This window comes from Rhinolophus sinicus, linkage group LG06 (genome assembly GCF_036562045.2).
Source record: "Rhinolophus sinicus isolate RSC01 linkage group LG06, ASM3656204v1, whole genome shotgun sequence".
NCBI classification, from domain to species: domain Eukaryota; kingdom Metazoa; phylum Chordata; class Mammalia; order Chiroptera; family Rhinolophidae; genus Rhinolophus; species Rhinolophus sinicus.
The window spans coordinates 145,244,138-145,271,795 of record NC_133756.1 but is presented as its reverse complement, the minus strand read 5'-3'; the positions used below and the strand labels follow the sequence as shown (position 1 = coordinate 145,271,795).

The 27,658-nt window shown below is 45.2% G+C and overlaps 1 protein-coding gene across 4 annotated transcripts in view; it reads left to right on the top strand.

Annotated features, from left to right (window-relative positions):
* PAMR1 (peptidase domain containing associated with muscle regeneration 1) overlaps nt 1-27,658 on the top strand; it is a 150,587-nt gene that overhangs the window by 88,000 nt on the left and 34,929 nt on the right. For all 4 annotated transcript variants that reach the window (XM_074336210.1, XM_019738561.2, XM_019738556.2 and 1 more), the window contains 5 exons: nt 706-882; nt 6,521-6,649; nt 19,936-20,050; nt 23,832-24,049; nt 26,563-26,670. In XM_074336210.1, the coding sequence (XP_074192311.1) occupies nt 753-882; nt 6,521-6,649; nt 19,936-20,050; nt 23,832-24,049; nt 26,563-26,670 (700 nt within the window). In that variant the 5' untranslated portion in view covers nt 706-752. The remainder of the gene's footprint in view (nt 1-705; nt 883-6,520; nt 6,650-19,935; nt 20,051-23,831; nt 24,050-26,562; nt 26,671-27,658) is intronic.

The following is a 27,658-nucleotide window of genomic DNA, read 5'->3' as shown; positions in this document are numbered from 1 at the left end:
TTGGGGACTGAATGAATTCTGCCAAAGAGCTCACCCTTGTAAAACTTTGAAATTCTCCCAAACATACTAATTAAGATACTTTTTGTCTTTTCTGTGGGTTTTCGCTTTGAAGATACCATAAAAATGGCATGCTGAGAAATCGAGGAGCCAAGTTGGAGGAAATGACATGGTCTTTACTTGGCAATCAGACTTGCACTGGAATGGCCTAATCTAGAGACCCGGCTCCAAATTTGTTGATGGCCCAAGTGCCTGGGCTGCACTGTATAGTTGTGCAGTCGAATGGTTCCTACTGGAATGTGCAGTGCACAACCTACGTCACTGTGAGCAGTGGCCTGATGTACTCCAGCAAAACTAGAAGTGAGCATAGACACCCAAGAGGTGTCTACTTGTTTACAAATTACGTATGTGTCAATCCATTTGGATTATATATTGATAAAACATGATTTCCTTCTTTATGTATTAAAAATAAAAATGAATAGCAGTTCTCACAAATTTCATCTGTGCCACAGTGGATGGTTTTAAATGCTGTTTGAGGTAGAGAACCCTACTTTGGAAATATGGGTGTAGAAGAATTCACAGTCTTCTCCATCATGTAGGCAGGGCGACACACGCGCAGGGCAAGGTTGCTTTTTAGCAGCAGAGTACTTATGGGTCTTTCCCCTTCCTGCCAGGACCTTCGTCCTTACCTGCTGGTTTCTATTGCAGAGTACACGGTCATTAATGAAGCGTGCCCCGGAGCCGAGTGGAATATCATGTGTCGGGAGTGCTGTGAATACGATCAGATTGAATGTGTCTGCCCTGGAAAGAAGGAAGTCGTGGGGTATACCATCCCTTGCTGCAGGAACGAGGAGAATGAGTGTGACTCCTGCCTGATTCACCCAGGTGAGTGTGGAACGGGAGACCTCAGGTTGCCTTGTGTTTTCTGAGGTCATGAATGGGAACAGGCTGAACACCTGAAAGCTGACAGGCACCCGTCAGGAGGCTGTGATGCCATGAATATGAAGAGTGGCTTCATGCAGCTTATTCTGCCTGGAGGGATTGGAGGACTTAGTACCCTTTGCAGTGTTACACTTGTAAAGCTGTGAAGCTGCCCACTCCTTCATTTATTTAACACACAGACTGAGCAGGTCCTAGGTACCATGTCAGGTACTGAGAATACAATGATTAAAGAAAAAAAAAAAGACCCATTTACCACATTCCAAGAGCTTGCAGCCTGCTGGGAGAGATGGAAAGGTAAACAGGCAACTATAATCCATTGTGATAAGTACTGTGACAGTGAAGCCCAAGGTACCATGGGAGCACGGATGGGGACGGGGGGGTGGGTGGAGTGAAGGTCAGTGGAGACTTATTAGAGGAGGTGATGTGTGTGCCAAAGATGGAAACAGCAAACTGAAAAGGGTGAAGGGCATCTGGTGGAGAGGTCAAGCCATAAAAGACAGCATGTGCTAAGGCCCTGTGGCAGAGAAAGCATAGGATTTAGGGAATTGCAAGTAGCTCAGTCTGGCAGGAGAGCAGAGGTTGTGTGTGTGATGAGAAACATGGGGAGAGACAGTTAGACAAAGAGAAAAGATTAAGAGAGAACAATGTGAAGGACAGAACAGGGGCCAGACCCTGAAGGGATTTGTAAGCTGTGCTACGAAGTTTAGGCTGTATCTTGAAGATGTTTTAGCAACACTGGACGTCTTTTAGTAAAGAGGTGGCAGCAGATTTATTAGCTGCAGTATGGAGAAAGGATTGGAGGAAGGGCACGACTCCAGGCAGGGGAGGAGTGATGGAGATCTCAAGGAACGTAGAAGTCCCGAGGATGAGAGAGGTGGAGGGATTTGAGAGATGTTAAAGAGAGTGGGGTTGGCAATAATTTGGGATGGATTGGATGGGGGGGAGGGCAAAGTAGAAGCCAAAGATGATGCTCGGGCTTCCGAGTTGGACATTTGGGAGGTGGTCCTGGTAACATGAGAGCATCTCAGGGGGAGATGGGGTTCCCTGGCCATGGTGCCCATTCCTTTTTGCCTTTACATCAGGCTGAACCTGCCTTCTTCAAACCACTTGTCTCCCCACCATCACCACAGAGGGACAGTGAGTGTCCTTTTTTTACTTAAGTGCCTGAGTAGGTGGAGGCCAGTGTGGACACAGAGCCTCCGACTGAAGAAGATGTGCTTAGCGACTCACAGAAAATGGCTCACATGACTCTGAGGAACTTTCTTCGTTTTGTGGGAAGCTCTAAAAGAGGAACGAAACTGGGGCTCAAGTATACAAGTGACGCTTTCAAGCCATCCTCCTTCCTGGAGCACAGGACAGCTGAGCTTTAGATCAGGAGTGCCCTTAGCATAACCTCTGCACGTTTGATCCAGAAAAGAAACCCACTGCCTCAATCCCCAGATGGGTGAATGTGGTTTATAGGGAAATAGCTGAATGATGCCTTCACATTTTCTTGGGAAATTTTGAGAACTAAACCAGGGTCTCCCAACTAGAGGTCCTTGGCCTTGGTATTGAATTCTTTGAACGATTTCCAGTATTTTCAAAGGCCTAATGGTTCCTGTTGGGATGAAGGTGGGGTCATCTGATAGGTAAGAGAACTTCATGGGTGGTGCCGGGCCCTTCCTATTGCATCATACAGGAGGCACCACCATCACCACCTGGAATGATCTTTGGGTTTAAGTAGTGAAGAGCTGTCCTTTAGCAACCATTTGGTTATCCTGGAAGGAAAGGCTAACTAGGGCTCTTTTTCAAAAACCAAAAGCAAAACTGAATTTTCAGAATAGTGAGTTGATGCCCTAGCAGCCACGATTGGTGATCCAAGGTGTTTCTGTGTGTGTGTGTCATTGTGAACTCAGGCATTTTTATTTGTTTATGTGGTTTCATCCATTTCAGTCATTATTCATTTTAATGCGTGCATCATCTCATTTTAGGATGCAGGGAACCCCTTCATGTCCTTCTGTGTTCTTCTGACATGGCCACCCTAGTTTTTAAAGGCTCCCTTGATTTCTTCCATGGCAAGATGTTTCAGGCTCTTCTTGTGTATGTCCTGCCCCAGCTCTGGAGACAGCTGTCTCTCCAGGGAACTCTGGCCTGAAGACACTATCCAGACCCCTCAGTTGTCCCTTGCTATTGGACTATCATTGTTACTAGGTTTTTTTTCCTTTTGTGAATGGAGCTAGGAAATACGTATTTCTTAAAAAAAAGAAAAACGTGAGTTCATGCTGATATTCAAGTTCAAATGTAATATTATAAGGTTGTTTACTTCTTTGATTTTATATTCGTATCTCTTTCCTCCCATGGTGAAAATCCTGTTTCCTAACAATATTAACCTAATCATTTATTTACTTTAACTTATATTGGAACAAAATATAATGGCGCAAAATAGCAATAGCAGTGTTAGTACTAACAATAAGACCACTGACTGAAGTTAGGATTTCCTTGTGGTTATTGTCAACTTTTGAGTACATCCCACTTGGTATATACAGTCAAAATACTACGTTTTAAAGCCAATCGATGTACAGTCATACCGTGTTTTATTGTGCTTCACAAATGTTGCCTTTTTTACAAATTGAAGGCAGGATCCTCCACCAGCAAAAAGACTACAACTCACTTTATTGTGATACTCACTTTAGGCCGTGGGCTAGAACCAAACCTGCAATATTGGTGAGGGGTGCCCGTCCTTCTTTTCTCTGTAGTGGATGCCACCTATTTGTTATACAGTTAGGTTTATTATTTCCATCTGTTTTCTGTGTTTTACAATACAAACCAAACAAATGTATGCAAGTGGACCCTTTGGTCAGCGTTGCTCAAGCAGTAAGTAGTTCGCCATAATCAGAAGAGTCTGGACGCTGATGGTAACCACTTTGAGCGCCTCTTGTAATTGCAGAAGTCAAACGTGACTTGTATTCATCTTTTGTTATTGGTATATATTGAGTATTAAAATTTTAATAGTTTTTTCCTTCCTTAAAATGTGTATACATTTTTTGGGACCCTCTTTGGGACCCTCACATATACATATATATGTGAACATATATATGATGGTATATATATATATATATATATATATATATATATATATATATATATGATAGCATACTATAGACACTGCTATCTTGCTCTTTGCCCTTACCAATATATGCTGGAGGTCACTTACTGACAGTATTAAGCCATTGTCTTCATTTCTTTGTAAAGTTACTCATAACTGCATTGTGTGGTTTATCAGAGTTTATGAGTGTTTGGGTTAGTTCCAGCTTTTTGCTGTTATAAATGATGCTGCAGTGACTAGCCTTAGGTATACATCATTTAGTGTTTTTGCAGTGTGTCTTCGGGGTAGATTCCTAGTTGAAGGAGAGCTGGGTTAAATAAAAGAGGTGCACGTGTCACTTTGCCAGCCTTTGCCAAGTGCTCCTCAGTGCCTTTGGCATTCACAGCAGCCGTGTGTGAGGGTACTATGTCCCCAGAGCCTTGCAACAGAATATGTCATTTGGGATTTTTGCCAATTTCATACATAAGAAATGATATCTCAGTGTGGTTTTAGAAATTTCTATCATCAGTTTCTATCAATGACAACAGTCTTCTCTGTGCTGTGGTTGCAGGTCCAGGGGCACAGTGGCAGGATGTCAGTGGTGGCTTCTAGAATGTCCAGCAGCCCTGGGGCCCTCCCTGGACCAAGTTTGCTACGTATTTTTGTGCAGTTCTAGGCTATGTAGCTCTGAACTCGGTCCTGTGGCCCTTCTGACCATTCTGTGAGTGACTTCGTGTCTTTTTAGTAGAGCTTTGTTCATCTTAGTCACCAGGCTGGTTTCTGTGGCTGCACCTAATGCCCTGGGTGTTACTGTGCCAAAGAAGACAGTGGGCTGGATAGCTGAGGGCAGACTCTGGGTCCATCGGCCTCCTCAGTGGCATAGTAGATAAGGGAATCAAAGACGGGAAAGTGGCACATGTGTGAAGATGGCTTTTAGGAGGTACAGTGACCCCCCTGGGACCCAGTAATGGGCCACATGCCCTACTGGAATTTGAGGAATCCTATTAGCAACTCTTCTCTGGTGGGAGGAGGCATTGGGAGAGGGGAGCAAAATCAGGGTGGTGTGCAAAGAGACGGCGACGAGCCTCTCTCCTCCAGAAATCACACCTCTATACACTGCATGTGTACACTACAGGCCACTCCCTTCCCCCGAAGGCCCAAGGGACCCCGCCGGGGCCCTCCAGTGACCCTCCTGGACTAAAACCTAATTTCAGCCAACAGCAAAGATGTATGCTATCAGCTCAAGGAAACGCTGGTTATCTCAAACAGTTCAGAAACCTGCATTAGCAATTCATCCATCCATCCATCCATCCATCCATCCATCCATCCATCCATGCCCTCTTATAATATTTACTAAACACCTACTTTGTGGCAGACACTGTATTAGATGCTGAAGACATAATGTTGAACATCATAGCCTTCAGTCTATGATAGGAAAACAGATAATAATTAGGCAGTTAAACTTGAGCATGATCTATGCAGTGATAGGGAGAAGCCAAGTGGAGGTTTGGGGATAATAATAATAATAATAGTTCATATTTGGGGGTACTTACCATGTGCCAGGTCCTATACATGTGTTCATTTAATTTTTAAAACAGCCCTATGAGATAGGTACCAATTTTAACCCCAGTTTGACAGATGAGGACATAGAGGCACAGAGAGCTTAAGCAATCTGCTCAAGGACACACAGCTGGACCATGGCAGAGCCAGAACATAGCTCTCTGTTCTAATAAATGGGATTGAATGACCTCTACCTTTCCTCACTACCTTCTGCCCCTCAGGAGACCATGCTTTAAAAATGACCCTTGCCTGGGAACTGCTCGGTCCTCCCTGGTGTGGCCTGCCTAACACCTTCCAGGATGAGCCCATTGTTAGGCATTAAGGTTATTTCCAAAGGCATACTTTGGTTATAGAAGTATATGATATAGGAGAATAGTCAATGAAATGGGAAGATATTTACTGTCTATTATTAAATGAAAAAATAATTTATAAAACCAGAATATAAATACAGTGTACAATATAAGCCTAATTTTTTAAAAAATGTGTTTGTATATATGTATATATATATATATGTGTTTGTGTGTGTACACACACACACAGGGAAAGAATGTTACCAATTTTTTCTGGGTGATGATATTTCAGGTGGTTTTAATTAAATTTTTTTGCTTGTCTGAATTTTTTAAATATTCTGTAATAAGCACGTAATAGAATTATAAAGAGAAAAAAAATACATTCTATCGACAGATCCTACCTTTGACAGCAAGTTACTTCGTGTTACTTGAAAACATCAAGGAAGATGGGTCTGACCACCCTCCTAAACTCCCCAGTCTGAATTCTGGTGACTCTAGCATCTCCTGGGAATGAGCATTTTTTTCTAAGGGCTTCGGTACCTTTCAAGGTCCTTCGATGCCCTTTGAGGAGACAAGGTCCTGAGAAGGTGCACGGTTCCTGTCTCATGTAGCCCATCAGAATCCGCACGTGCTGACTTGAACACCCCTCTTCTTGGCAATGTTTCAGGTTGTACCATTTTTGAAAACTGCAAGACCTGCCGAAATGGCTCGTGGGGGGGCACCCTGGACGACTTCTACGTGAAGGGGATCTACTGTGCTGAATGCCGGGCCGGCTGGTACGGAGGAGACTGCATGCGTGAGTAGACCCTGAGGTAGTTCCGTCCCCGTTTTAATGTCGCAGCTTGCAACAGACGAAGGTTTCTTTTGTTGGAATCTGAGTTCTGCAGCCAGAGGGCTTTCTAGGTAAGACTATAAAAAATAAAGATGTTTCCATCTGCTGGGTGTGGATTACGGACATCTGTTTGGAATTGGCCACAGGAGGTTCATTATCTGCTCTTAAATCTTCCCCTTTCTCCTAAACGAAGCCAAGGCATTCTGCACACAGCCGGCCTCGTGTCCTTTCCAGAAGCAGTTGCACGTTAGCATCGGTCAGCAAACAGTGAATAAGGCTTCAGAAATGCTAAGTCTGTAATGCATTTTAAATATGGATTTCTATTGGTAAATTGCTTGAATCCCGAGTTAAATTCCTGAAACCTACATCAAATTGTCAGCGTGCCACTTGTCACAGGAAAGATATATTTTTCTGAGTTCTACTTCATCTCCAAGAACTACTTAGTCTTGATAGGGGTCCCCTGTGAGTTTCAACAATCCTCTGAAAATGGAGTGGAAATCTAACCTCTCCCTCAGTGTAAGCTCCCCGACGGCAGTGCCCTCGTGGTGAATGTCCCTCTGAGAGTCTGGATCGGGAGCGGTGAACAAACTGTTATTATTTTGTTACGCCGATTTTACAGGCTCCCTATTTGAATCAGAAGCAGTCCGGATGGTCTTCCAGTCTGAGCAGTTTTACTCTTATAATGATATTCCCAGCTCGCAGAGATGGAGGCCGGAGTGCTATTGGTATTCTTTGTCTGATCCAACCTTAGCAAAATGCCATGAATTTCAAGAGTCTAGGAAAAGGGTGAGGTATGTTGTTTGTAGCTGAGAAACTCAACTGTACCTGGAGGGGGAGGGGTGTGTCGGTGCTTCAGGGTGAACCCGAGAGTTATATTATCCAGAATACAGATAGTTATTAAAGTGCTGTTCTCAGTTGCAGATTTAAAACTTGGATGTCATTTGGGGTGGGTTTCTAGAAAATTGAATTTAGTACTTTGGTGGGTTATCTTCTAGGTAGGTGAGCTGTAGGATTTCCCCTGGTCTTCCTTTGGCAGCTGTTCTCTGGGGACATAGTGGCATAATGAACAAGAACACGAGCTCTGGAATGACACGGGCCTCGTCACTAGCACAGTGACCATGGCCAAGTTGTTTAATCTTGCTAACCTCAGTTTCCTCTTCTTTAAAGTGGGAAGAATGCTATCTATCTCATAGGGCTGCTTGGAGAATTTAATGAGATAATGTGTGTGAAGCACGTAGCCCTCTGCCTGGCACGTAGAAAAGCTCAGTAAACATATCATTATTATTCTATATGTTCCTCGATTGCCGAGCTGGTGGGTGGTCCAGAAATAAAACTACTTTCAATTGAAGTTTAAGAAAGACATCATTAAAGACATAATGCATAGCTTCAGATTTCACATTGACCTTTGCAGTATATAAGATAACTTTGGGGTTTTTCTCCCTTTGGAAGTGGAAGGTCCATCGCTCTTTCTCTGTGGGAGTGAGTAGAGAAGGGCTATGTGATAGGGTTGGAGCCATAGGCAAGATGCAGATTGTGCACAGCCTGGTAGGGAAGTAAATGAGGTAAAGAGTTTAGATGTTATTCCAAGTGTGGTGGGTGTTATTCCAAGTAGGGTGTGGCTAAGCCCTCTGAGAACACAGATAAAAGGACCATTGAATCACAGGGAGTCAGGGGTAAGGGAGGTTTTGTCTGAGATACACCTTTGCTCAGGTGTCTGCAAAACAGGAAGATACCGAAGTCTGCGATTCCAGACCCCTTGTTCTTAACCACAGTACTATCCTACTGCCACTGGTAAATCCCCCTCCAAAAGCTCTGTTTTCTCTGAAAAGCGGGAAGTGAAATCTCTGTTGAGGGCAGAGTGGAAATTAGACTGGGCCTTGAGAGTACCAAAGGTTTGGGACAGCTACACGGAGAATAAGGAAGGCACCATCTAATGCTAAGTTAGCGCATGTCCAAGCAAGACCGAGGACCCAGTTGGAGCTGGAACTCCTGTGTAAGTGATGCAGTCAGGGCAGCAGAGCGATGTTTCCTGCAGTGTGGGGGCAGAGGAGAACTGAGCCAGTCATTTTGTTGATCTAAGACGTGATTGTCCAGGTTGGGTAGGACATGAAACCAGAGAGAACGTGGTACAGAGAGCATAGGGAGTGAAGGTCTCAGGGAGGTAGAAAAGCAGGCTTAGTGGTAATAAAGCAGAGGAACAAGTAGATGGAAGGGTTATTGCTGTCAGGGAACAGAGTTTCTAAGTTGATACTAAGGGGTGGTGGTGATAATGTGTTCATAGGTTAGTCAGTTTTTGCTGTGTAACAAACCATCTCAAAAGGACAGATGCCCCTCCTTATCCCAGCTCTGTGGGTTGGCTGGGGTTCAACTGACTTCAGCTGGGCTTGCCTGGGTTGAAGTCTATGCTTCAGGGCCCAGGCCAAAGGGGCAGCAGCTCCTGGGAGTGTGCTCTTCTCAGCGTGGGTTGCAGAAAGACAAGAGGCCAAGCCAAACATGGGCACATTTAAGGCCTCTGCTCACACGTCACGTTCACTCACACTCCAATAGAAGTCGGATGGCTAAGTTCCAAATGAATCAACTAGGGATGTATACTCCATCCCAAAGGGCAAGGGTACAAATATTTCTTAAGCAATATTCCAGTCACTCTGTGTGAGTAAGTGGGTTTGTTTAGGGGACAGGATAGAGAAGGGGAAGAATGTTTGCATGCAGGAGGTCAATGGTAAACAGTAACAAGCAACTGTGTTTCCCCAAAAATAAGACCTAGCTGGACAATCAGCTCTAATGTGTCTTTTGGAGCAAAAATTAATATAAGACCCGGTATTTATATTATATTATATTATATTATATTATATTATATTATATTATATTGCATTATTATATAAGACCTTGTATTATATTATATTACACCTGGTATTATATTATATTGTATTATATTATATTATATTATGTTATATTATACCTGGTCTTATATTATAGTAAAATAAGACCAGGTCTTATATTAATTTTTGCTCCAAAAGACACATTAGAGCTGATTGTCCGGCTAGGTCTTATTTTTGGGGAAACACGGAAATAGTAACAAGACAGGACTGCAATTGCTCAAAGAAATCCCATCTGTGTGCCTTTCCAAATAGCAGCTAGCGGTTGGGTCGTGGGCTTAACCTCAGTGCCAGAGCCGGCTATCTATGGAGTCTTGTTGGTTGGACTAGTGCTGGTATGAGTCAGCCCATGAGTCAGATCAAGGCTTCCTTGAGGACAGCAGAACTGGCTCAGGACAGCAGGTCATTGCCACTCGGTAAGCAGAACAGCAAGCTCAGGCCCTCATTCATTAGTCTACCCATCCATTCAAAAAGTATTTCTTGAATGGACTAGAAGATGATGAGCAAGACAGATGTGTTCCCTGCCATCTTGGAGCTTGCAATTTAGAGAGGAGAGACAAAAACAAAACAAACCAAAAACAAAAAAAACCCCAAAATGGAGTGTGGTCATCAATGCTATAAAACACGTAGAATAATGGTCAGATTCTTACATCATTCTGCGTTAGTTCAGTTATACTTATTCAATTCCGTTATGTTTGTTCTGGAAGCCTCATTCTGTACAGTGTCTGTTTTCTGGTCACAGCCACAAGCCTTTATAGAGCATTTTTTTATGGAGCCCTGGGCTGGTCACCAGGGAGAACAATGAGCACTGAATGAGTTTACAACCCATCTATGGAAACAGGGCTTGACCATAAGAAGTCATCAGTATGACTTTATGCTGTTATTAGGTTCTTATCTTACACCTCATGTTGGCAGTGAATGAATGTGAGGGGAACTCAAAGGGGGAAGGCATTCATTTCACTGTTTGTTGACTGCAGGCCTAGTGCTAGGTCTTGAATGCTTCCTGCCTCTACGTGTTAAGGGGAAGCCAAACACTGGAGTGGCCTGTTTATGGCTGGGGCACGGTGCTGGAGGCCCACGGCAGTACAAGCATTTACCCAGTAGATGGCGCCCAAGTGATCCTTTCAGGACATTTACTTCTGAAGGAGGAGGGCCTCCTGCTGAATACCATCTGTAGAGCCCTGGCCTTTTTTCCTGAGTGCCATATAAAACCTTAGAAGGAAGGAACGTGACAGGCAAATGCCAGGAAGACTATTTTATATTTGAGTTGTAGAGCACTCATATAGAGCACTGAGCAGACATTACAGAACTTTTATTTGCTTAACGTCCTTGACAATGTTTGTGTTAATTAATATTAACCTAACCTTTGACAGTCTTAAAATTCATTATGTGGTTGATTCATTCATAACCATTGACAGGTTATATTAACCAAGAAAAAAAGGAAAAAGACCTGGAGTCACTGAGCCCAGGAGAAGACTTTATTCATATCTTTCTGTCCAGAAAAGTTATATTATAAGCTCAGAATATCTAGGCTAGGGAAAGAAGCTGATTCTTTTCTTCCTTTCCCCAGTTTTTTATTTTGAAAATTTTCAAATCTACAGAGAGTTGAAAGAATAGTACATTCACATGCCTTTCACCCAGATTCACCGACTATCGTTTTCCCACATCTGACTTTCTCTCTTTTACTGCATGATGGACTCACGAATTTGATTGTTTCCCATGTTTCATGTTGTTATCGACACTTTTCTTTACAATGCTAAGATTGTCCCAGAATTGGCCAGTGAAGCTGAACGCTACCATATCATTCTTTAAGCAATTCCTTGCTTTCTGGTCCCCTAGAAATGTTTCAGGCTCACGTTGATTGTTTGTGTCAGGTCCCGGAACCAGCCATTTCTCCACAGATTCTGGTTCCTTTCCTGGGGAAAGGTATTTAGGAACTGGCATCGGGATGCCGGCTATGAGAGGCACTGATATCTAAGGTTAAAATCAAGGCTTTCTCTCAAAGCTTCCTAAACTGGAAAGTTGACTTCAGTAGAGCGACTCTGCTGACCTCCAGAGTGGAGTTTATGTAACTTGGCTCGCAGACCGAGTTCCTTAGCCACCAAATGAGATGAGCAATGACAATGACAGGGAGCAGCAGCCACCCAGGATGCCTTACTTCTAGCTAGCATAAGAGTGATCCCAACCGTTAAGGCTCTGAAGGATCCAGGGGATGTAAGAAGGTTAGGAAATCAACCCAAATAAGAGAGGATTTACAGGGCGAGATTATAAGCACTGAATAATACATTTCATCTTCTTAGTCGTATTTTGGATAGAGGCAGAGTAGAGGAACTGACCATAAAGCATGCCCAAAAATGTTTGTGGGGCTAGAGTATCAGAGAGGAAGATGATTTGAGCAGGCTGGTAGAGAAAATGTGTGTGTGTGAGAGAGAGAGAGAGAGAGAGAGAGAGAGAGAGAGAGAGAGAGAGAACGCTTTCACAAAACCTGTGTGTTACTGATTAATGAAGCTATCCTCCTGGAAAATCATGCCATCACCTGTGTGGAGTCCCTGAAAACTGGCTCATCCCACTTTGGCCTTTGGCGTCCTGACACTTCCAAGAAAGGAACAATGCCCAGTTGGGTCCAAATTGGGAATGGTATTATGTGGTAGTTAATAGCAGCGGGGCTTAGAACCAGTAGGCCCTGGATTTGAATCTCTACACCTTCTGTGACTTTGGGCAAAGTTACCCAATCTTTATAACTCTCAACTTCCTCATTTACAAAATGGGGATGATAATAGTGGCCCCTCCGAGGATTTTTGTAGGGGTTAAGTGAAGTACTGTCTATAAATCCCTGAATATGGAGCCTGGTCCATAGGTAAGTCTCAATAAATGGTGGCTGCTATTCTTATTATTACTAAACCAGAGCCATAAATTGAACTTTTCTTTTTCCTTTTTTGGGAAGGAAATCAATGTAGGGCCAGAGAGGAAAACTAATAAAGCAGAATTCCCTAAGAGACAAGAAAATATATACTGGACATAAGGAGGTAATCTTCCCAGGATAAGCAAGTATTATATGGTAAATAGCACTTTATATTTTTATGTGCTGAAGCTCTTTGACTCTGGGGAATTCATGTTTGAACCTTTCCTGAAGATTTTATGTTGTCAAAGAGCTCATCAGTCATCGCGTAGCTTCTGGTTAGGGTGTAGAAGGCCATGAAAAAGACTCCCTTCCTGCTCAAATAGCAACAAATCACTTGATGAATCAAAGAAAATTTACAATTTTCTTTAAAGCCATAAAGTATCTGTGACTACAAAAGCTGAAAAAAAAATCTACACTCCAGAGGAATGAGTTCTCTCTGTGTGAGCAAGTGATCCAGAAGGTTTCACGTCAAGCTACTACTGAAGTTGGGGGCAGGGCAGGTGAAAGGGTGAGCCTGCCAGAGAAGGAGGGGGAGCCAGCCAGAATTGTGAGGAACGTGGGGGTCGGCCTGTTGAACTTATATCTAAAGGAGACCCCAAAGCAAAGGCAATCCTTTCCACCAAGTAGTCTCTTAAATGAAATTTTGCTGAGCAAGCAGAGGCTGGGGCAAAATTTGGAAAGCAGAAGATCTTTGGATATTGTAGTTTTGCAGTTTCAGAAACTTGTAATTTCAAAGTCTTGCAGTCACATAGGCTCACAGTTTTCCATTCTTGCAGTTATAGAGGTGCAGGAATTGGGGCAGCAGGGAAGTGTTGAAAATCAAAGATAGATTGTATTAGGTTCCTCATCCTTGAATTTGAAGACCCTTCTAGGATTATAGCCTCAGTCCTGCCATAAACCAGCTTAATTTCTGATTGGATAAACCTAATCCAATCAGATTGAACCTCATCCCGCCTGCCTAATAGAGGAAAGGATATTACCAATCAAAAGAAAAAAGTATATTTCCCAGTTGTAAAGAAGTAAGAGAGTAGGATCTACAGTCAGAAAAACAAGTCAAGAGACACAGACCTTGCATGATCAGATATTGGAATTTTCAGATAAGGACTTTTAAATAACTTTAAAGTAACTATATTAAAAGATCTATAGGAACAGGTGAATACGAGGTCAGATAATTAAGTTCGTGAAATAGTCCTAGAAAAAGTGCTGCATACCTCATTGCTGAATATCACTATGGTCACCTTTGAAGTACTCCCCTTGGGAAGCTATGCACCAACACCAGCGCCTAGTCCACCCTTCAAAGCAATGTTGGAACTCTTTTTCTGGAATGGCCATCAGAGCTGTCATCGTATTACCCTTGATGTCCTGAATGTCATCAAAATGTCTTCCTTTCAATATTTTTTTTATCTTTGGGTAAAGAAAGAAGTCATTGGTGGCCCGATCAGGTGATTAGGGAGGGTGTCCCAATACAGTTATTTGTTTCCTGGCTAAAAACTCCCTCACAGACAGTGCCGTGTGAGCTGGTGCACTGTCGTGATGCAAGAGCCATGAATTGTTGGCGAGAAGTTCAGGTCGTCTAACTTTTTCACGCAGCATTTTCAGCACTTCCAAATAGTAAACTTGGTTAACTGTTTGTCCAGTTGGTACAAATTCATAATGAATAATCCCTCTGATATATATATATATATATATATATATATATATATATATATATAACATATAAAAAAGGTTAGCTACCTCATTGCAACAAGTTCACGAACTTAATTGTCAGACCTCGTTTAATGGAAGAAGAGATGAGAAATTTCAGGATAGATTTGAAAAGCGTTAAAAAATAAATAAAAACCCAAGCAGAACTCCCAGAACTGAAAGACACTATCTGAAAATTTTTTTTAAATGCGTTGGAGGGAATTAACAGACCATTGGTCACGGCAGAAGGAAGGATCAGGGAACTTAAACACAGATTTAATAATAGAAATCAGAAGCACAGAGAAAAAAGGCCAAAAGTATCCAGCAAGCTAAGTTATTTGTGCTACCCCCTCCAGACCCTGTCTTTTGAGTTGGATTGGCAGGGTGTTCTCAGTGTGTTTGTTGTAAAGACCCTGTTGATACTGGGGAGGAAGGACTTTCTGCAACAAAGTGGTGGGTGCTATTCTTGCTGGACAACTGTTTCAAATGGGGACAGGCCATTTGGTATAGAGAGGAGGCCTTAAAAATGGTTTGATTGGGCAGGGAGATGTTTGATTCATTCGGTTAGTTATTCATTCAGTTAACAATTAATTGAGCGCTGAATGCCTATAAACATGTGAGCGAGACAGACAACTTTCCTGCTCTCACAGAACTGTGTCGTGGGGAGGCCACAGATTAAATAAACAATCATTATAAAGTATCAAATGGATTGGGATTATAAGCCAATTTACAGAGTGAGCTATGTAGACATCTATTTGTTGCTGATGAGGACCTGAGCCCCTGACAAAAGCCATCATTTAGCACTCGTTATGAGTCAGGCATTGTTCTCAGTACCTTCATGTACTAACGCATTAATCCTCCTTGCAGCCATTTTACAGGTGAGGACACTGAGGCACAGAGGGGTTAAGTAACTTTTCAACTGTCAAGCAGCTTGTAAGTGGCAGAGGCAAGATGCGAATTCAGAGGCTGGGCCCCAGAGCCCCATCTCCATCCTCCATACGAAGTCACCTCTTGATGTGAGAGGCACTTGAGGTCCTCTGTCTGAGTGCCTGAGGGCCTCGCAGGTCCTGTTAGGATGAACCAAACCTCATGGAAGGTTTGAGCTTTCTTCCAGCTCCAGGCCTAGTACATGGGTCATTCCCAAGTCGTCACCCAGGCTTTTGTTCTGCCATCACTGTCTGGGCTCCTGGGAATAATGGGTTTAGGGCTCTAGCCAATGATGGATGTTATGGGGCTCTTAGGAGCCCTGGAGCAGTGGTCAGAACTTGGGCTGTCTCCTGTGATTCTTGTGCTCAAACACTGTCTCAGATCCAGACAAGACTCAAGAGAAATAACATGAGTTGCCATTTCTTGAACATTGTAATGTACCAGGCACTCTGCTAGGCACTTTAGATATAGCATCTCTCTCATTTAATCCTTAAAACAAATAAGAAAATAACAACAAATAGTCATAAGTGCTATTTTGTTCTCATTTCCAAATGAAGAAGCCTCAGCTTAGAATGCCTGGAGAGCTTGTCTGGGCTCACACAGCTCGTAGAAGGCTCTGAGATGCAGACCCAGTCTGGCTTCACGGGCTGCCCCTAAACCACTGTGAGTCCTGCCTCGTGAGGCATCTTTGAAGGAGGAAAGAAAATGCTAATGCCTCTCTCTGTCTGGATGCTTTCTGTAGTACATTTTTTTTTCCCTGAGAGGAAAGATTACAGAGAAAAAAAAGAAAATCCAACCACTTCTCAGAAGGATGTTGTGTCTCTCTCCTGTCTCCCCACCCTCCCACTCTTGCTGGAGATAAGACTTTTGTCTCAATGCTGCGGGTGTTCAATTTTGTTGGGAACCTTCCAGCTTTTACTAGTTTAGAAGTTAGTAAGGTTTCCTTTCAGTTCTGTGGAAGCAGGGTCTATTCAGCTATTTCGCTTGTTTTGGCTTATAGCACTGGGGAAGGGTGGGTGGGTTGGAGATGAGGCCAACATTTAAGAACCCAGGGGACAGTCTGGCTTCGCTAGCAAATTCTCCTCCACACATACCACACCACACACACACACACACACACACACACACACACACACACACACACACACTTTTCCCTGCAGCAAGGCATTGTGAGGGAATCTGAGCACGTCTTCCGCCAGTTGCCTGCCCCGGGCTTTCAGATTCAGGACCACCTGCTTGGTTGGCCAGCAGTACTTCCTTGGCGGGGACACTCAGCTGTGTTCACTGTTCTGCCCTAGACAGAAGGTGCAGTTAGTCCGCCCTGCACTCACACCCGCCAACGCCTGCAGGAGAGAATGAGTGGAAACGGAGCTGAAGGGGGTCCCTTGATGGGGGGAGGGAGTGGGGCTCCTTCCTCCTCTGCTGTGCCTAATACCCTTCCCCCGAGCACATTTCTGAGAAGTGACCTCTTTGTCTCTGGTTGGTTGGAACTTGTCCCCCATCTTGGGGCCAACTCTGCCCTCCCTTCCAGAGTGAGAAAGAAAACATCTTGAAGAACCGAGATGTCGCACATGTTTTGGAATCCTGGCTACTTCTGAAGGACAGCTCCTGGGTCTGTAGGAACAAGTGGTGTAGCATCTCCCATGGCCATGGGCTGGCGCCTGGATGGGGGCTCTGCGCCCCCCAGAGACGGCATGAGATCCTGAGGCTGGCTGACGCCTGGATGGTCTTGCCAAGGAGACCTGACTGGGGATGGGCACCGGCTCCCCATACACATGAGAGGGGGCCCAGTCACACTGCTGTCTGATTCCAGCTTCCGTATGCAGGAAAGAAAGTGGAAGCAGGCTAGCAGCATTTGCTGCTGGTTCTAACTTGGGGTCCCCGCAGGAGGTTTACTGGGGAAGCTGAGATTTAACACCTTGCAGGCTGGGAAGCTGCCAGTCTCTGAGGGGTGCAGGCTGTGCAGGAAGATTTCTTTTTTTGTCTCTCACACCCAATGTATCATTTCCGTAGCCGGGCAGCAGATGGGCGGATGGGGGCGGTGAGGAGTGTGAGGTGTGCCGGAAGAAGGAACGTGCACTCCAAAAAGTAGGGAGTGGCAAAGAGTCAGTGTCTTTTTTTGGGGGGTGGGGGTGTGCTTGTGGAAAAATCCTGCTGCTTCAAAGTGAGGTGGGAAAGGACTGTGTCAGGAAGCCATTCAGACCGTTTAGTGTACCAGCCAAGACCCAGCATCGGCACTAGACAGTTCCAAGACCAAGTTCCTGCCCTGCCACCCGCTAGCACCTGCTAACATTTACTGATTTTTCTGCTGAGGTCTTTCCGGGAGTAATCGGATTCAAGTCTCACAAAACCATTTGAAGTAGGTGCCAATTTTACTCCTGTTGGACTCAGATTTACTGAGGTTCTGAGAAAGGAAGTAACTTGCCCAGGGCCACACAGCCAGTGCAGATAAAGCTAAATCTCCATTCCTCACCAAGGCTTTACAGCCGAAACCATGACTTATGATCTTCTGACTTCAAGTCTTCTAACTTTTCCCATCTTTGGTGTTCTGCATGCAGGAAATGGAGAGATAAAAAGTTCTTCTCCTAGGTGTCTGGTGGGGATTAAATGAGAGAATGTTTGTTAATCGTTTAGCCAGTGCCTGGCCTGTAAATAATATCATCATTCGTTCATTCAACACCTACTGACTGAGTACCTGTGACATACCAGGTTCCATTCTAGGTGTACAAGCTAGGAAAAGTCCCAGCTCTGCCAAAGGGTCTAAGCAAATCAGCTAGATGGTTTCCCATAGTGATATGTGTTACGAAGAAAACACAATCGAGTAATGACCGTGACCATAGAAACGTGAAGGTCTGTTTTAGCTCGTGGTCAAGGAAGGCCTCTTTGAAGGGGTGGCAGGTGAGCTTAATCTCCAAAGGAAGGCGATGTGGAAGGAGACGCACCTTCTAGGCTTGGGGGACAGCAAGTGTGAGGCCCGGCGTTGGAAACAGGAAGGAGGCCAGGGGGCTGGAGCAGCATAAATAAGCAAGCAGATGAGTAGCAGTGGAGACGGGCGGAGAGTAGGTCTGGGCAGTCAGTGAGGCAGGGCAGTGAGCGCCGTAGGAAGGTGTTTGCACAATGGACAGCTTTTGGAGGGTGGAATCAAGAGTAATGTGACCTCATTGATTTCTGTAAAAGTTGGCTTTGGCTGCTGTGTGCAGAATTGTCTATTGCGGCACAAGGATGGATGCTAGGAGACCAGTCTAAGAGGCTGGGATTGCAGAGAGAGAGGGATGATGGAGGCTGGCCCTAGACAAGAGCCCCAAATGGAAAATGGTGGACAGTGCTTCTCATTGGCAGAGAAGGGCAACAGCAATAAACATCCTAGTGAAGAAATGACCTGTGCAGCGTAGCAATCGTTTTCACGACAGTAACAAGCTTCAGACCTCACAGCTTATCAAAAGCAGAGTTTGAGCTCTTTTCCAAATACTGTAGAAATGTTACCCTCATCATCTTGCCGTGGAGCAGTATCCACTGATATAAATACTTCTCTTTTCAGCAATGGGAATTTATACCTTTCTTTGGGGGAGAGGGGCAGTGCTATTGAATATAACTGCATAACCAGAGTTTATGATGTCAAACTGGATTTCTGTATAAAACAGGGTTAGATAAAGATTTTCTGAAAAGAGGCAGGTGGTAATTTTTTCATTTTTATGGGTCGTACTGCCTCTTCTTGCTACTACTCAACTCTGCTGTTATTAGCTTGAAAGCAACCATAGACAATGCTTAAAAGAAGGGCATGGCTCTGTTCCAATAAAACTTTATCTGTAAAAACAGGCAGTGGGCTGGTTTAGGCCCATGGATCAGAGATTGCCCAGAATATCATGTATTTACATGGCCCAGATAAATTTTTTTTGTATAAAACCAATTCAAGACATTTCCCCCAAACTCTTTTGTAAAACTAGGGTGCATCTTACATACCTGTGCTTTGATATAAATTGTATCATGTTTAATATGATATCATTTAATGACTACTCAGTCCAGGGATTGATGACTCAATCCCTCAAATCTTAGGGATTCCTTGTAAGTAACTCGGGACCAAGGTGATAGTGAAGATGGAGGGCTTTGGGACCCTGTTTCTGCTTCAACCAAGAACCCCTCGTGGACCCATGTTTTAATTGGTCTCCATAAGAGTTTGTTTAAGGAAAAAGGGTTGGAAGCTAGAAAAAAAAAAAGAAACCCACTAATCCAGTCCAACTGGTTGGAGACCATGTTTCCCTTCCACTATCATGCGTTAGAGAGGCAATTACATAATTGCTCATAGAACAAACATGTACATTTTCCAACTGGATGGAGGGGGTTCAGGGAAATATTGCTTTGGAGTTATGTTTGTAGGGTAGAGAATGTACAGGGAACACAGACCCAAGATGTAGACTCTACACAAAGGCCACAGTGTCCTGTATAGAGCACCAGGGAAGGTCTGCTTGCTGAGCCTTTTAAGGTGGAGGCAGCAGACTGTCTGTCACGTGGCAGTCCATCCTGGAGACGCAAGACGATAGAGTGGCTTGAACTTGACTTTCAGACACAGTTAGGTTTGAATCTCTGCTCTGTCACTTGGTCGCTAGGCCAGTTATTTATTGAACTCTCTGGTTCTCCATTTTCCCAGCTGGAAAACTGGAATGATACCACTTCCCTTCTCAAGCTATGGGGGGGAGTAAAGGAATTAACCTGTGCCAACTGCCTAGCACATTGCCAGCTGCTTGAGAAATTTCCTTCTCCGTTCTGTTCGCAAGGGTGTGGGATGAGCTCAAAGGCTGTTGGAGACTTTCTACCATCTCTTTCCTGTTAACTCCAGTTTTCATGCCCCAATCTTCTCTTCTCAGGATGTGGCCAGGTTCTGCGAGCCTCGAAGGGACAGATTTTGTTGGAGAGCTACCCCCTAAATGCTCACTGCGAATGGACCATTCACGCCAAACCTGGGTTTATCATCCAGCTAAGGTAAGGGGCTGGGGTCAGGCTTAGGGAGTCTGAGGTTAGAAGAAAACAGTAGCAGGACCGAGGGTCCTGGATCCTGGTGACTCAGCGCTAACCATCAGTACTTTGTCCTTAAGGGCAGAAAATGTGTATTGGAGCCTTTTTTCTTTACCACTCAGTGATTGCAAGTGGAATAAGGCCTGGTCAAAACCAGAGTGAGTGAAATGCTCGTCATATACTGCCCTAGAACAGTGGGGCTCCGATTGTTTTGACCCAACATACAGAGAGCAATCCCCCCATCCATAAATCTTTATTAAGTCTTTCTATTCACCAGTACTGGGCTGGGTTCTGTGGGAGGGAAGTGAAGAAATAAAAGGGGCAGGTCGGCCATTCATAGAGTTTACACTCGGGACTGGGGTTTATACTCCTCACGGCTCCTTTCACTGCTCTTCTCAGAAAACAACCACCGCCCATGCAATGAACGAACCAATTCGCTCACTTGTGTGGAAGACAGGTTGTTTCTTCTGTGGACCTCTGGGACCCTCACAAATGTTTCATTCATGCCAGCGTCCAAAGTATAGACCTGGTTGTACTGTAACTATAGATAAATAATACAAGAGAGTCCTGTTTTGTGAGAACTGTTAACTGCCGTGTCCTAGTACCTGGAACAGTGCATGGCACACACTCACCATAGGTGCTTGATGGGTACTTGTCGCATAAATAAATGCTGTAAGAACTGCTTCCTCCTTTAGTGTATCTTTTCTCTCTTGGAAAATTCCTCTCCTTTTACTCTCTAGGGAGGCAGAGTGACTCACTACCTCCCCCCCTCCCGGGGTTTCTAGGGGCATTGCCCACTTAGCTCTTCCATTTTCTAACCAGTAGGAAGGTTGGTAGTGATGGAAATCTCTAACCTTCTTGGGCACAAGCGTTCAATAAGTATGTTCTGGATGGATCAGTACACCAGGAGGTTGCCACTTGCTGGCCGGTACCGTGAATGGCTCTGCCCTCCAGGAGGGACAGTACTGTACCCGGCATTGGAAAGATCCAGCAAAGCAGGTCCCCTTCTCTATCCTCCTCATCAAAACTGGCCCTCGGGAGCTGGTGTTCCCACTTCCTGAGGACCTGGGGTTGGGAGTGAGGCTTGTTCATTGGACTTTCCCAGAGGAAGGATAGCTCAAGGCACAAGTGAGGGGCCATGCTGTTCTGTTTAGTGGATGCAGGCTAGGTCTGCCAGGGATGACAAGGGAAGGTGTTGTCACATGTTAGTATTTCAGCAACTCAGGGACCAGGCCAAATGGTCCCCTTGGGTCTCTGAAGAGCTTCTCCAAGATCCAGGATGCAACGTGAATCCCCCCTCCCCCCTCAAAAACAAAAATCCAAAATGGCAGAGGGATTGAGAAACATATCACCTGCCTAGGAGAAGGTCTTAGGGAGGCTTGGAAATAGATTTGTTTTCCTCTAGTCACACCTGGACCTGCTATCCAGGGAGAATAATAATGATGGACGCACCCTGAAGCATATGTACAATGTTCAGCCCAAAAGCTGAGCTGTCATTCCTGTTGCCCCTTGTCCATCACCCACCACAGCCAGGCTACCGCGAAATCGAATTTTGTAAAATAACCTCAAGTCAATCCACATCTGTCTCTACTGCCACCATTTTACCTTAAGATGCCACCATCTCTTACCTGGATTCTCTCATGGCTTCCTAACTGGCTTCCTTGCCTCCACCCTTGCCAGCTCTGTAAGCTGCTCTCCTCAGAGTGACTGGAGTGATCTTTTACAATCCTAAATCAAGTCGTTCTGTTGTTGAAGCCTTCCTGTGCGTCCTGTCAATCTGGTGTTAAATCCGAACTTCTCATGTGGGACCTGGCTCCTGCTCTCCTCGCTGACCTCAATCTATACCGCCCTCTCCTTCCTTCACCACCTTGCAGCATCCTTGGCCTTCTTTCAGTTCTTCACACATGCCGAGCTCCTTGCTGCTGCAGGGCCTTTGTACTTTCAGAGTCCTCTGCTTGCACCACGCCGCCCTGTGACCTTCGCTTGGCTGCCTTAATTCCATCATTTAAGTGTCTGCCCACATATCATGTCCACAGAGACGGCTTCCTGGACCATGTTGTGTAAAAAGCTTACCCTTCCCAGTCATTCCTTATGCTCTTATTTTCTTCATAACACTTAACACTTTCTGAGATTACTTCGTTGTCTGGTTTCCTTGCGTACTGTCTGTCCGCCAGATCAGAGCTCATCTCCATGAGGGCAGGCACTGGCTCTAGTTGGGTCACCACTGTGCTTTCAGCACCAAGAACAGCGCAGGCCTGCCACAAACAGGTTGAATTCAAGTTGCAATAGCTTAATATTAAAATTCAGGAAAAGCTGGGGGTGGCCTCGTCCCCCTCCCTCCCCTTTACAGACGAGATACCAAAGCCCAGAGAAGGAGCTGATAGGTCAAGGCTCGCCGCGAGTTAGTGATGGCATCTTGACAAGACGTCGGGTCCTTAGATGTTAATCAAAGAATGATTAATAGGACTTACACTCCTCTACAAAAGATTTTTTGATCAAAAGATATTTTTGTAAAATAGACACTGGTGACACTGTGTTTAAAAGCATTTAGAATACATTGATTGTTACTTTGTTCCGGTGTTCTCCAAGACTGGCGCTGGAACTTTTTACCTAAGGTGGTAGAAATAGCCCTAGTCCTAACTTTTCAGGGGGCAGTTCTGAGCTTTTCTGTCTATTCCAACTGCTCCGGGATGTGAGGGAGATGATACAAATATACATTTTGTGAACTTGATATACAGGCATTCCCTTTGGAATCTTCTGAAAAAAAGCTGTTCCTCTCTGGTCCCCAGCACATGGCGACCTCCTTTCTTGTTTCTTGGAATTGGGCGCTTTGGATCATTTCTGCTTTTTTGATGTCATGTATCCCAGTATTTCCAAACCCAAGACCCCTTTTAAGTAATCACAGATGTATCAGCTCTCTGCCAATTCTGAAATTCTGATATGGTGCTACTCTTTCCACTCTTTAGGGCAAGAATTATTATTACCAAGAAGATAATTACCTTCTGATCTTTCCATCAAACAGAGGAGTGTGCAGAGTTTTTTTCCTTTACTAAGTTTTGCGAGACAGCATATGCTTTTTCCATTCTCCAACTGCAAAATTACAATATAGTATCTATTCAGTCATTTACTCAACAACATGAACTTTGCATCTCTGTATGCCAGACACTGTATTAGGCACAGTGGAATAAGACAGATGTTCCCTCTCCCCTCAAGAAATTTGCAGTCTCATGGAGGAGACAGGGATGTGCTCACATACACACATGTCACAGAGAGAAAAATGAGAAATAAAAGTGTGCATACACGTTAGGAAGAAAACCAGGGCTCTCCTTTAGATAGAGTTGTCAGGGAAGCCTCTTTGAGGAGGGAATATTTAAGCTGAGGCCTGAGGATAGGAAGTAACCAACCATGCAGACTGGGAGGGAAAGTGCCTCTGGAAGAGGAGCCAGCATGTGTAGAGATTCTCCGAATGGAATATGGCACCCCCGTCCCTGGACACACACTGCACGCGTGCATGTACACACGCACGGACACACACACACACTCACACACACACACTATACGTACACACCCCTCTCCACTAAAAGAAATTCATCTGACCTCAAGTCCTCCAGGACCATTTTCCTATCAGATCAGTCTAATGGCACCACCCTTCCAGAGACCTGTTCAGCATCTGGCCTTGAATTTGCCTGGGGGTCTCAGGACTATCCCGGGTCCACCTATTTCCTGCTGTCACCCTCTCCACCCACAGGTTTGTCATGTTGAGCCTGGAGTTTGACTACATGTGCCAGTATGACTATGTTGAGGTCCGTGACGGAGACGGCAGCGATGGCCAAATCATCAAGCGTTTCTGTGGCAACGAGCGGCCGGCTCCCATCCGCAGCACGGGCTCCTCGCTCCACGTCCTCTTCCATTCTGATGGCTCCAAGAATTTTGATGGCTTCCATGCCGTTTTTGAGGAGATCACAGGTAACGGCCCCAGAGACAAATGTAGCGTTTTGTGGCTGCACTCCAGACAAACATCTCCTTCCTGTGTGTCACCCCCGTCTCTGCTCAGCCTTATTAAAGCCCAGTGTGCTGGGTTCTCAGAAGAACTTAAACATTGAGAAGGAGAGAAATGGCAAGGTATATTTCAGAAACGCTCCCCAGAACCAAAACTAGGAATTCTTATCTCCCGTGTACAAATGCTAGAGCACAGAAAGGCTGAGTCATTTGTCCAAGGTCACACAGCTGTGGGAGTGGAACCAGAAATTTATGATACACAAGCAGTTTGGCTCCAGAGCTCACCATAGGGGGCCTCTCATGGTTAGGATTTGCTTTGTGTCTCTGGCTGATTAAGCCATGTGATCCGGGGTAAATTCTTCCATCTCTGGGCCTAATCGGTGAGAAAAAGAATAACTATAGATCTTGCTCCATTAAGGGGCTCTGGGAGGCAGGGAGATGAAGAGCTGCACCCAGTGTCTGGGACACAGGAAGCACCCAATAGCTGCCCTACACCAGGCATGCCCTCCCTCGGTCATGGCAAGGAGGCAGGCATGCAGATTGTACGTAAAATAGGTAATCAAAGTTTTAAACTACAAAGGTAATGCTGCTTACTTCAGGAGAAACTCTAAGCCTGACTTTCGCCCCTGCCCTCTTCATGTTAGGAAGTAGGATTTGAGCAAACGGAGCAAGTGCTCAGTCCTAAGGAATCACCCATCTCTCATTGGTCTGGGATTGGATTGCATCAGGTTTTGCAAATAAAAAGCTCAGGTTTAAAGTTCCATTTATTTAAATACGGAATTAAAAAAAATTGAAATGGCAGGTTGATCATTAAGGCTTCCTTATGGAGGGTATGATGCAAAAAATGCCTCTGGGAGGGAGGTGGGTGGCAGCAGCATCAGTCTTTCTTCAGCCCTGTCCTTTCAGCGAGACCAGCAGAGAACCCCCTCCCCCAACCGGCCCCTCCCTTAGAATGTTCCCAGTAAGCTCTCAGCAGTTACTCATTATCATCTGTGTCCCAGCCTCCTTTGAGGGCAGCCCCTGGGGGCTGTGCTGGGCCTGAGCCTGGCTTGTCAGTTCTAGATGCTTTGCTGCTGTGGGGTGGTCGGCCTGAGGCTGAATCCTCACCCCTTACTGGTACCCTGAGGCTCTTGCAGCTGAGGCTAGCAGGTCACCCTTGAGATACGTCTGTGTGTGTTGATGGCAGTCTGGAGAGCTGGCTGTCAGGGGAGCCAGGTGGAAGCAGCGGTGGCTCACCAGCTTGTGACCCTGTGACCGAGGGGAGGGTAAGAGGGTCTCTTCCTCCTCTAAAGTGGGCACCTCCCCCTCCCCTGGAGAACACTGGGAAGCACTGGTCTGTGTTGTCAAGTAGACGGTAGCACTTCCTGTTCCTCAAGCATCCGGACTGTCCACTGTGCTCAAGTCATTCCCTGTGGCTAAAGTCCCCCTCCTCCCCCATCAAATCCCAAATTCCAGGGCCTATCAGATTTCCCCTCCTCTGCCAAACCCTTTCTCTTGTTCCAACGGCCTGTGGCTTTGCCCTTTTTTGGCCATCTTGTAACACTTTTTTCTCTTTCCCGACACTAACTGAATTATGCTTCAGGTTATAGTCATTATATACTTTTTTCTTCAAAAAGCTGTGATCCGGTGAGTCGGCCCTCTGTTCGTCTTGTATTTTTCCAGTGCCTTACACAGAGCAAGGACTCAATATAGGCTTGTCCAAGTGGGTTGAGCGATATATTTCTACTCCGGGGTGAATGAACGTAGGATTTTGGAAGCAGACCACTGCTTCCAAACGTGTTTTCTGTAGAAAAATGCTCCCCAAGACACTCAGTAAAATGCAGGTTTTGAGGTTAAATCTGCTTGGGAAAGGTAGAATATTATGAGCCTTCTTAGCAATTCAGAATGCACATTAGAGCATGGAACATTCTGAGAAGTGCTGCAGGAGAGAAATCTGGTTAATTATCATTTAACACCAGTCGTGTTTCCCCACCACATTTGAGCCCAGAACTCTCCACATCTCAAGGGCACACTGTATGTAGTATGTGTGTTTGGAAATTTTCGAGGTACATTTTCAACAGTGTCATCTTCCACTTCCTTTCCACCAGAACCCAGGACGCCGAGCGTCCTTGAAAAAGACAATCTAAAGCCAGCCAAGGCTGCGTCTCTCCCCTGGAGTCCCTGTGGGTGGGTGAAAGCGTACTTCTGCGTTAGTCATGGGGTGTGCCTGTTTGTGTCGGTCTTAGCCTCTTCCGACTGTAGGTGTTAAGCTCATATGTCTGGGGCCTTTGAAAATATCAAATAACATCAGCAGCAGTTGACAGTTAATGAGCACCTGTTTTAGGTATTCTCAAACAATGGTAGCGTGAATTCAATAAAAGGAGTAAACAAAATCGCAAGCAGACTAATGTACAAGGGAAAGGCTCTGGGTAAGACACTAGACTTAAAGCAATGGGCTCACTACACAATGGTACTGAGATAAATTGCCTTTTGTCTTATAGCATGTTCCTCGTCCCCTTGTTTCCATGATGGCACTTGTCTCCTTGACCAAACCGGGTCTTACAAGTGTGCTTGCCTGGCAGGCTACACCGGGCAGCGCTGTGAAAACTGTGAGTATGCCTCGGAAGGGGGAGTTAAGGTGTCACCTGGGGCTGGTGTGGGGAGGGCTTTGGGAGCTTACTGGGGATGTCGTTTCTTGGTGTCTGGGATGGTGTGTCCAAGATGGGACATAAGTGGACACTCCCATTGGGTGGACCTCAGGAAGGCAGGGCCACCTCTGAGTCAGGATGTCTGGTACTATCCAGGTTTGCCCATTGCATTCCCAGCCTTCACCTGCTGCAGACATCTCTGAAAAAGACATGGCCCGAATAATTCAGAGTTCAAAAACATTGAGAAAGGCTCACAGGAGAAGGCCACCGTCGTAAACTCCTGTGGCTCAGAGTCTGAACCCCTGTCTGTCCCAAGACCTGATTTGGAGTTATGCTCCTCAGCAGCGTTTATAGACTGCAGGATGGTGGTATGCAGTCTGACGCTCTGCATCGAGGATGGTACTTAGGTAGTGTGACCACGATCCCCAGGTCCCAGGGACGTTCCCAAGGTACGCATTTTGTCTGGGCATATTGATTGATAGCACACTCTTTCATCCTCAAAAGTGTCCTGAATTGGATGACAAATTTCATGATCATCCTGTGAATATGGAACCAGGTGAAGTGAGTCACTGAGAAACCAACCAACATTTACTGAGGGACCTCTGTGTACTGGGTTCGATGGGAAGGCAGAAAAAAGCGTATCTTATTTTCCTCTGAAGGAGCTTATCCTTAATTAGTGAGCCAAGCTCCATGATTCTCTAGTGGTTCTGGACCAGGCCTGGAATGAGATGGGGCCATGGAAGGTGGTGCAGAATAAAGGAGTCAGAGAGGAAAGAAATCCTCCAACTATGGAGTTCCATAGCCATCAGTCTCTAGGACAGCTCTCCTTCGGCTGTCATCACCCAAGTGCCCCACCGTGTCCTGCCTAAGCCATATCCTGGCTGTCCCACTGAATCACCCAAGTTCTTCAGTTTTTGCAGACAGAAGTCAAACACAGAACGCCGGTAGC